Below are 11,060 nucleotides of genomic sequence, written 5' to 3'. Positions count from 1 at the left end.
AAATAATACTAATAAATATAAATATGACATACAATATGACTATGTTGAAAACATGGTTGATATATGACTTAGAACATGATTGTGTTGAAAAAGGACGGTGAACATAGCCTACAACATGTTGTATTGAGAACAGGGTCATGAATATTGGCAGGAACATGGTTGCATTCAGAATACGGGCATGAACACAGCCGTGCTCAGAACATGGCCGTGAACAGGGACAAGAACATAGTCATGTTTAGTGTTGCGTCATCAACACGGCAGTGTTGGTGTCTGGGGCGTCCAGTCATAATTCTAAGTTATTCAATACATTAACACGGCCGTATTCAGTCTCAATCAACGATTATGAAACTAAAATTGATAAAATTTTATTTGAATGAAATCAAAATTGATAAAAAAAAAATAAAAAAAAATCATGATAATTACAGTATTGAATGGTACCAAAATTGTTTTTTGTTATTTTTTAATAAAATATTTATTTTTTTAAATTTTCATGTCGAACTCAAATGTTCTTAATTTTTGCCGAAGGTATATATATTGTTTCAAGTGTGTTATACACATATTATTTTAGACATAAAAAATATTATCTAAATATTTAATATATCTCCTATTATAAAATATTAATATTATCATAAAAAATATTTCACCGTCACACCAATATTATTATACATACATACTTCGCATGTAAAATCATCTATAAATACGCATAAAAATGCAACAAGCAGCCACCACCGCGACAGACGAAAATCATCTATACTGCTTGTGCTCTTACGGTGGTGGCTGCCACGGCGGCAGACGAAAATCAGTTAAAGATCTGCGGTGTAACTCCAACTCAACTTATGACATGTCTGCCGGCGGCGAAAGGTCCAAATCCGCCGCCGCCGTCGCCAGAGTGCTGCAAGACGCTCTCCGGCACCGACCTAAAGTGCTTTTGCAAGTATTTGAAAAGTCCGGTGCCACCTCAGCTCGGCGTCGACCCTAACCTCGCCAAGCAACTCCCTCAAAAGTGCAAGCTTGCCGCGCTGGTGTGCTGATTAATTTGATGTAATAATGCAAAATCGCCGTGCAACGGCATAAATATTTAATATTTTGGTTTCAAAGAATTATTCATCGAAATGTTATACGATCCTATTGCTTTTTTGTTTCTAAAATATTTATTGAGTGCCATTGGACTTATATTTTATATAGTTGAAGAATATTTTAAATTTGAGCACCAATAATATATGTTATTGGGCACAGATGCTGATTTGACCGGATCAGTATATATCATGATGGTAAACAATATTTTTTATACATATTACAATATATTTATAATACAACATATGTTATAACATATAATATTTTAAAATATAACATATATTTATATTATGTAAAAATTAATATTTTTTACCTTAATAATACATACTGATTCAGTCAAATTAACAAGCTATCCACACTCATATTTATCATTCAACTTGTTTAGCTTAATGGATAATTTTTATCAAGTATATATATATAGAAATGATAAAAATATTATCAAAACATAATTCACCATTGTATCATATACATATGTAATTAGTTGTTGGTTTGAATTAAGTTAATGTTGTGCTCTTAATATTTTCTCATTTTAGAAAGAAATTTAAAATTTCTTTTAAGATAAAACTCACTTAAAATTTTCAATTTATACGTCTCTAGTGTATGTATATATATATATATATTAACTTGAACTTGTGTAATACACAGGATTATTGAATAATTTATTTATTATATTTTTATCATTTATACTGATATGCTAATAAATATACATTAAAAATATAATTTTGAATACATTGTTTTTTTATAATGTGAAATTAACGTCGGTTACTTTCAGAGTGCATTTTCTATAAAAATTATTAAAATAATTACTTTATTACTTTTTAAATATTTTATGAGAAATATATATATTTTTATTATAAATTGTATACATTAAAAATTATAAAAATTAAAATCAAATACCTTTACGGTATTTATAAAAACTGTTTCTTTTTTTTTTTCGAAAGATATTGTCATAAATGTATTTTTTAATTTAATACATTTTATTAATTTAATTTAAAATATTGTATAAATATTTATTTATAGTATATCAAATCATTGTTTGTGGAGTTTTAAGTTAGATTTTAATATTTTAAATTTTTTTTCTCCCATAAATATCAAATTCAACACTTATATTTCATTTATTATATAATATTAAAATTTAATTTTACATTAAAATATTAAATCAACTCATACAATTTTTAATAAACATACAATATTTTTTACAAAATATTATATCAAAATACTATTTAAATCAATACTCAAACTAAAACTATACGTACAAAAATACATACTCCATACGTCAAGCTAAAGAGTTACATTTGTTTATATGTTGATCTTTAAATATTAATTATTATATAAAATAGAGTACAGATCAAGAAAGAAAAGATAAAAATACTTTTATTAGTGTCTTATAATACAAATATAATAAAATTTTGTAAAAAAAATAAAATTATACAACTATAAAGATATTTTTAATATTAAGTAGAATAACGCAAAAATGAAATGCTACCTCTGTCCCATAAGAAGAGTACATGAGTTTTTCTGCATGTTGATCTTTAAATATTAATAATTATATCAATATGTAGTCCAAATAAAGCAAATGACAAAAATACCTCTATTAGTTTCTTATAATACACAAATACAATGATATCTGAGAAGTAAATTATACAAATATAAGAATATTTTCAACGTTAAATACAATGACGTAAAAGACAAATGTTGTTCTTTTTATGGGATAGAGGTAGTATAACTCTTTGAACCAAAAAATACATTTATTTATTTGTAATTAACATAAACTAATTTTGTAAAAGACATGGAGTTTTAAATGGAGATAAAAATATTTACTATTTTAGAAGAAATGTAAAGATAAAAAAGTTTAAATGAGTAATACATATAGGTGTATTTGTTTGGGGGATTGGATTTAATTTTCACTATTCATTCCATTTTTTTCCTCAAAAATATCAAATCGAACACTTATTTTTCATTTTTAATATTATACTAAAAATCAATTTTACATTCAAAATATCGCATCAACACCTATTTATATCATATCATACAACTATTCAAATTTAAAATTTTTATTATTCAAATCTCAATCCAAAATCCAAATTCCCAAACAAACGCACGTAAATTATCCCAACTAAAACTCTATGAATTGTCACATGAGACACAAATTAAAAATGTCAACTATTGAGTGAGTGATGAAGTATTTATTTGTATTATATATAATTTTATTATTTATATACCAAAAAACATATCTATTCAATATCACTTTTAAAATATTATGCGTGGGTGGTCTCAAATCAAAATCTAACACCTTTTAGTCATCACAATTTTTAATAAAAAATATATATATATTTTTTTCAATAGTAAAATATATTATTCACTCTCTTCTATAAACAGAATACTATTTTTCAATTTTGTCCACCTAAAAAAAAGATACAATTTTTTTATTATCTACTAACATAATTACTATTTACAACTTTCAATATATTACGCAAATGTCATTATTTTTTAATCACACAATCTAATAAGGACATTTTTGTCTTTTTTACTATAAATAAATATAATACTAATATTAAAAAATATACATGCAAAAAACAAATATTACTCTTTTTGCGGGACGAAATAGTATTATATTTTTATTTTAAATTGTTCAATTACAAAATATTTATTTATTTTTAATAATTATGAATCCACTTTTTTTTTATATATAAATATACATTTTTTACAATCACATAATTACTTTTACACTTAAAAAAAATAAAAATAAAAATATATTTACTCTATTTTCATAAAAATAAATATATACTTTTAAACAAAGAAAGAAAAGTATTATTAATTTTTTTTTATAAAACATTACTATTATCTCTTTTAGGTAAATGGTCTTATCAAATCTAATCCCCATATCCTACAATTTTTATTTCTGTAAGATTCTTGGTCACAAATATAGAATAGGATAACATCATTCATAAATATTTTTCGCCTCTAAATCCTCTATATATACCCCAGAAATGCAATCAAGCTTCATATAACAATTTCATTCGATTAACAATCGAAGAACATACAGCACTTGAAAATGGAGTCACGTTTCAACATTGCAGTCGCAACGGCGTCGTTTTTAATAATTCTTGCTGCAGCAACAATTAGTGCAGACGAAAATCAGTCGGCGATCTGCAATGCGCCTGTGGCTCAGCTTCTTACATGTGCGCCGGCGGTGACAAAAGGTCCGAATCCGCCAATGCCGTCGCCGGACTGCTGCAAGGCGCTCTCCGTCGCCGATCTCAAGTGCATTTGCAAGTACTTGAACGATCCTCGTTTGCCGCCTCAGATCGACCGCGGCCTCGCCAAGCAAGTCCCCGGAAAGTGCAAGCTCACGATGCCGCCGTGCTGATTTGATGTGATAGAAATAATGTTGTCGCTGGCGGTGCCAAGCATTTATATTTAATCATAGAATTAGTCACTACTAGTCATTGAAATGTGATATGGTAATTTGTCATTTTCAATAATAAATATATTTTCTCGTAATTAAATTTATGTAACTGTGAAGCTATGGGTTCAACCTCCAGTGTCTTTTGAAATTGAAAAAAACTACGGGAGAGAAGGGCTATTGGACAGCTTGAAAGAGCCCATGCTTGCTTATAAAAAGCGGAAATGAAAGTAGATTAGTTTCGAATAAATTGATACTATGAGATAGAGCGAGAAAAATTGAATTGATTAATTCAATTTATAAAACTTTGAAACAATTATAAAATTACAAGATGAAACAATCAAGTTTTGACAACGGATTTTTCAATAAATCTTACAAGGAGCTCTTGAAACTCTGAATAGTTGTTTGAAGAATGAGTTACATTTACCTACCATTAGTACAATATTGAAATGTTGGGAGGGATGAAAGAAATAACTTATTAGTCTATGTAGCATGTGATCTTATTTTTTTTGTCTTTTTGAAAAAGAATTAAGAAATATTCATGGTAATTATTCAAACTGACGAAATTAGTAATATTATTCGTGAACGTATTGAACAATATAACAGAGAAGTCAAAATTGTAAATACAGGTACCGAACTTCAAGTGTGCAATTGGTATTGCTCTTATTCATGGTCTCGATGAAGTAATGACAGATGAATTAGTTGAATTTGAAGAAGGTACAATAGGTATTGCTCTGAATTTAAAATCAAGATTTTGTGCGTGAGATGTGACTTCTCTTGTTAGACTTAATTTGCAAGATTCGGCCGAAAGTTTACCTAAAGCCCACTTGAAGAACTGCGATTGCGAATTTCTACATTATAAAAAATTAATAATAAACACAACGGTTGTCTTCTCCTATGTCATTCAAACAATAATTGTCGGGTCGAAGTGAATGCTTCTACACAACAAAAATTCACCGAAAATCTTGCTAACGTTCAGGCGATGTTAGACAGATAACATAACATCAGATCATACTGTTGTTATTATTATCTTCTTACTCTTCACCTTTTTATGTCACCATATGTAAAGAAACACAAGCCAGTTATATATAAATAGGCTGCTGCGCCGCGGATAGATAAGCCAATGCCGTCCATATTCGAAAAAAAAAGAACAAACTCAAGTCCCACAAAGTCTATCTCTGAAGAAATGGCGATGCTAACGCATTCTTTATCACACTCGTAAGGATGCTAACGCATTCTTTATCACACTCGTAAGGATTAAGACAACAACGCGATAGTATGTTCGTGAATCCAGAAAGAAACACCAAAAATTCTTTCTTGCAACATTGTGATTTGTGAATCAAATAAGCAATGAGTTAAGAAATAGATGTCTAAAATGCACATACTGATGTGGTTTCAGTTCAGCAGCCCAGTCGTGTTCTTCAGTCGAATCGGGATCGAGGCACTCGAGCAAGGTTGATTCAGCCCATAACAGGGGCTTCGGGACACGAAGATTTGAATCAGTTGTCGAGAATTCGGGAAATTTCATGTAATTGAAGATAAACAGCCATAGATGTAAATGTATATGTATGTATGATTTTGAAATTCTTACATTATTCAAAACTTGCATTTCTATGAATGAAAGCAATCGAAATCCTTATCCAATTCCATGTTGATTTCTGTCCAGCAATGTGTTCAAATCTGTCTCGGGCCGAGAGTGGATAAGCCCGGCTCGCGTTTATTCATTGAATGGATCTTCTCCAGCTTCAATTTGGCGCGGAAACTGGTAATGAAGCTCTCGGCTTTGGTGTTGACGTCGGGGCTGGCGCAGAACAGCGGCGATGGATGGAACGGCGTCGTATTGCCGCCGAACGCGGCGGACGGCGTGAAGTCGGAATCCAGATCTTCCGTGTCGGGCGACCCGCTCCGGGAGCTGGCCGTGCTGTTCACTCTGACGTAGTCGCCTTGCACCACGAACTTCCAGGCAGGGGTTTTGAAGAACCCCGGCGGCGGCGGAGGCGGAGGCGGCGGAATGCGGTTGAGCGGAGATTCGCCGCCGCTGTTGGAGGTCTCTTCCAATTTCTCGAAGGTGCGTAATTTGATCGGTTTCTGCGGATTTTGAGTGCTCGATTGTCCGATTTGGGAATTAGGGTTTGGTTTTGGGTGAGGCGCGAGTGTGACCTTTATGGTTCTCTTCCGTTTCTGTTTCTTGGATGAGAATAGGTTTTGCAGCACCGACTGCGACGGAGACGACGACGACGACGGCGACGGCGATTGCGCCGTCGGCGGCGAGAGATGGAAGCTTAATGGAGGCGGAGCTTCGTGGAGAAGAGAATCCAAATTATCGACGCTTTTTTGCCTCTGCTTTTTCTTCTTCTTATGGTAAAGAGAATTCAGAAACTCCTTCGTTGCACTTCCCGTCGCTCCGCCTCTTTTCCTGTCGCTTTTGCTGCTCTTCTGCTGCTGCGGCGGCGGCGGCGGCGGTGACGGCGGAGGTGTTGACACCATAGTCGAACGCATCTGTTCCAAATCCTTGCTCGGTTTCCTTTTAGATCTCTCCTTTCTACCTTTTCCCTTCGGCTTCTCATCCGAAGGCTCCGCCACCGGCGCCGCTGTAGGCGGCGGCGGAATGTTTTCAGCTTCATTGGATTTCGTCACCAATGTGTCAACAATTATAGTCTTAGTCGGCGGTGGCGGTGGCGGTGGCGGTGACCGGCTCTGTATCTCAACTTCTTCCAAGCTCCGGTGGCGGCGGTGCACCCGACCCGAATCGGTGACCCGGCCCGGATCAGCATAGTAATCATCGTAAAATCTCCGCCGATAATCTCCACCGTAATCCCAAAGATCAACGGACGAGGATTCACGCAGATCAGGGTAAGAAATGCTATTTCTTCTCAAGAAAGAATTCTTCCTCTCAAAGCTATCTGAAAATCCAAACCATTCTCTCGAATTCGAAAGATTCAAACTTTGCCCACCATCTGTTCGATCAAATTCCCACTTACCACTACTCGATTTCTGCGTCTCACTTTCTTTACCACGAATCTCTTGATTCTGAAATCCATCATAGTATCCATACCTCTCCTCGTTCTTATTCCTACTAAGAAATCCAAACACAACAGCAACCAAAACAAGAACTACATTCAAAGAATCCCAACTTTTTTTAACACTGTTTGGCCTAAAGATCTGAGCACTGAATGACAGGGTCGAAGGCAGAACAAAAGCCAAGAAAGCAGCAGCCATTACCAGCAGCAGAAAAACCACCAAGCCAGAACTGAGGAAGAAGGAGGAGACACCGCGGCGGCGGCGGTGATCGGCGGTGGATTGGAGCCAGAATGGTGTCAAATCCATCTCCTCATTCTCCTCTCCTTCCATGGTACGTTCCTTTCTGCTGATCTCCATTACTTTGTGAGAAAGAAAAAGATGCAACAGAGGCTTTTAATAGAATGCTTTTGGTTTTTAAGTTTTGTGGGGCTTTGCTGTTTTTCTTATACAAATGGAATAGTAATGGCCAGTGGGGTTATCCAATATATATATATATATTGTTGTTTATTAATGTGGGATTAGTTTATTGGAAAAAGCAACTTAATTTGATGAAGGCAAACTGGCAAATAGCATGTAGCCTCACATGTTAGCCGAGTGTGTCTAAGAATGACAGCCCAATTAGCCAACGCGTTTGGCATACAACAACCTGTCATTCTAATACGTTTACTCAAGCTAATTGATAAGCACAATTCATATTAGGTTATTGCACCTGATTCCATCCGAACTCCAAAATTAAGCGAATTTGATGGGTTGGGATCAACTGATGATCCGGTCAAGTCAGCATGGCGCTGATTTGATCGGATCAGTATATGCTATATCTCAATATATCTATAATACAACATAAATTGTATTATAATTCAACATATGTTATGTTATAATTCTAACATACGCTGAGATATATATAAACATGCGTTGTCACTCCTACAACATAGCTGATCAGTTAAATCAGCACAATACTGACTTGGCCGGATCATGACAGAATTTGCCACCGTATTTGATTGAAAATATGCACATATACCACATTTTAGAAATCATAACTCGGTACATGATTTCAATATATGTTGTGTTAACGAAAATCATATGTTGTCTGTTTTGAGTTTTCTTGACATTAAAATGAAGTGGGCCATGCCTATGGTTTTCTTTTATCTATTATTGCATCATCAGGGAAATAAGTCATGTGTTGATCTCTAATCCCTTTTCAAATTTGTTACAATTTTGCTGAGGAAGGAATCCAAAGATATTCTAGAGGTGATTCTTTGAAGCTCCATGGAGCCCAACACCGCATCATATCCATACCGTTGATTTTGTGTGATCTAAATAATAAACAGTGTGGATCCTTCTGGTGTTGGGATCAAGGACCCCAAAATACTAAAATCTAGAAAGCTTATGTTAATTATACAGTATGAATTAAATCATATTGATAAGTAGCATTGCTGTTCACCTAAAAGTTAACCAATTTGGGATTAATAAAATAAATACATTGTTGTAGAAGTCAATCTACCCTCTTGTCGTGTTCTTGTAGATCAAGCTAAGCTACCATTTTTGGAAACAAAATACTTGAAAAATCTCCGAACACAAGCAAAGGAATTGCGGGTTTTGTATTCGACACAAGTCTTCTAACCATTTAGATTGATAGAATTATATATCTTACTTGTCTGCCCTTTTAAGTTTCTTTGTTTTGTTAAGACCTAAACAATATATGTACAGTGAATCTTCAGTTACATATTTGATTGGTCTTCTTGTTTGCATTTCTGTATGTGTGTATATATATAACTTATGATTGATCATTTTAAAAAAATTATTGTTATCAATCATTTGATGAGGTAAGTGGTTGCTTGACTGAAATTTAAAGTGGTGAAAAAGTTGAACTTTCTTCCATGTGAATAGAGACAGACAAAGATTTGATGAAATGAAATTGATAGTGTTATATCTGTATATCACTTTCTCTTGCAATTGGAAAGTGACAACAACCGACATGGCTTCTGTTGGCTTGTTGTGTATACATCGGGTCAGAGATTGGAATACTTTTTGGTGCTTTTTTTTATTTTTTCAGTTTTTACAATTTTTATTTTACTAGTATTTTGTTTTTAAAATAATTTAGTTATTGATGTTAATATATTTTATATAATAGTTATATGATTTTAAACATAATATTTATAGATAAACTTCAAAATTTTCAGAAAAAAATAAGGCAACCAAAAAATTCCAGTTGTAAAAACTGTGTATACACAGGTCACAGTGAGCTGTTTAATTGAACAGCCCAGTTGTAGGCAAGGAGCGTACTAAGTCACCTTTTATAAAGGAGTAAATGGTAATTCCCCATGAAATTTAAGCTTTCTTTGTGTATGGCTTTTCAATTTGAATTTGACTACTTATTAATTTTTATTATTATTTTCATTCCAGCATCATCTCAACAATATATTTGTACTTTTTTTTTCTTTATATAAAAAAATTAATTTTATATTTAAAATACTATCTCAACATTTATCTCTATAAATCAAATAATTATATAAATTTAAATTTTTTATCATGCAAAATCTTAAACTCAATTTTAAACTTGTCAACAAACGCACCTTACCTTGTATAATAGCTACAACGATGTTAGGAATGTAACAATAAGCATCAAGTCACTTCTTTTTAAGTAGAGTAGCCTTTTACGAGATTACAAAAAATATGCATTTGAATTTTTTTTCATAAATTAAAAAATAATAGTATTTTATTGATTAATAAAAATATAAAAAAAATATATTTGAATTTTTGTAGTAAGATAAAAGTAATGGTATTTTAATTTAGGTAAAATTTAAAATATTTTGATATTAATGTGTATTTAGTTCCTTGTGAGCGAGACAAATAAAAATAAAAATAACAATAATAATAATAATAATAATAATAATAATAATAATAATACTTTCACTAAATATATTTATAGCAATTTTGGATATAGAAACTTTTTTATTAAAACTCAGCAGCAAAAAATTTGTTATGGTAAAAAGGAAAATGATGCAATATTATTTTTATATATAAACTCCTAATTTCACAGTATTATTAAGAGGCTAAATCGGTGGTTTTAACTAGTATGACTTGTCTTGCCAATTTTAGCTGAGAGTGAACCAGAATGTATTCGAATGTTTTCACCCTAAAAAAAAAAAAAAAAAAAAAAAAAAAAAAAAAAAAAAACAATAACACCAATATTTCCCCCCTTATTCTTACTAATCAAGCTAAGATGTGAAAGAAAAGTGGGAAACTATAAGGTGTGTTTCTTTAACACCAAAACTTTCAAATTTTTTTTTTTCACAAAATATCTTATCATACATCATTTTAATACTAAATTCATACTAAAATTTTTCAAAACCTAAAATCTATCCATCAACTAATTGCCAGTCAGCCAAACCAGACCGACCACCGCAAGAATAGTCGAAGTCTTAGCCATACCCAAAAAAGAGACTAATCAAGAATGAAGCTTATATAACATAGTATTAATTATAAAAAGTAGCCAAACATGACATCGAATTTCTCTGTCTCGAATCTAGAAACAAACACAAGGGAATAATGGAATGTC

The 11,060-nt window shown here is 32.2% G+C and overlaps 2 protein-coding genes across 3 annotated transcripts; one reads left to right on the top strand and one right to left on the bottom strand.

Annotated features, from left to right (window-relative positions):
• Positions 1-4,038: 4,038 nt before the first annotated feature.
• Positions 4,039-4,444, top strand: LOC127254578 (putative lipid-transfer protein DIR1). The gene has a single exon (XM_051279758.1). It carries the CDS (start codon positions 4,130-4,132, stop codon positions 4,442-4,444), a length of 315 nt encoding a protein of 104 aa, XP_051135715.1. The 5' UTR covers positions 4,039-4,129.
• LOC127254577 (uncharacterized) lies at positions 4,365-7,938 on the bottom strand. Of its 2 annotated transcripts, XR_007839462.1 has the most exons (3): positions 6,072-7,938; positions 5,866-5,957; positions 4,365-4,471 (listed from the first exon to the last, which is right to left on the bottom strand). XR_007839462.1 is itself a non-coding variant. In XM_051279756.1 (1 exon), the coding sequence occupies exon 1, from the start codon at positions 7,856-7,858 to the stop codon at positions 6,155-6,157; it is 1,704 nt and encodes a 567-aa protein (XP_051135713.1). In that variant the 5' UTR covers positions 7,859-7,938; the 3' UTR covers positions 6,013-6,154. The 2 variants fall into 2 exon arrangements, 1 of the variants encoding a protein (XP_051135713.1); XM_051279756.1 differs by lacking the exons at positions 4,365-4,471; positions 5,866-5,957 and having other exon boundaries at positions 6,013-7,938.
• Between the last annotated feature and the right edge of the window lie 3,122 nt (positions 7,939-11,060).

This window comes from Andrographis paniculata, unplaced genomic scaffold (assembly GCF_009805555.1).
Source record: "Andrographis paniculata isolate CXL003 unplaced genomic scaffold, ASM980555v1 Contig52END, whole genome shotgun sequence".
NCBI lineage: Eukaryota > Viridiplantae > Streptophyta > Magnoliopsida > Lamiales > Acanthaceae > Andrographis > Andrographis paniculata.
The sequence above is the reverse complement of the archived record's forward strand: the minus strand, read 5'-3'. Positions and strand labels throughout refer to the sequence as shown.

What these genes read in the sequence shown, in the direction of transcription:
- LOC127254577 (XM_051279756.1), bottom strand. Translation starts at nt 7,858, where the DNA reads ATGGAGATCAGCAGAAAGGAACGTACCATGGAAGGAGAGGAGAATGAG.
- LOC127254578 (XM_051279758.1), top strand. Translation starts at nt 4,130, where the DNA reads ATGGAGTCACGTTTCAACATTGCAGTCGCAACGGCGTCGTTTTTAATA.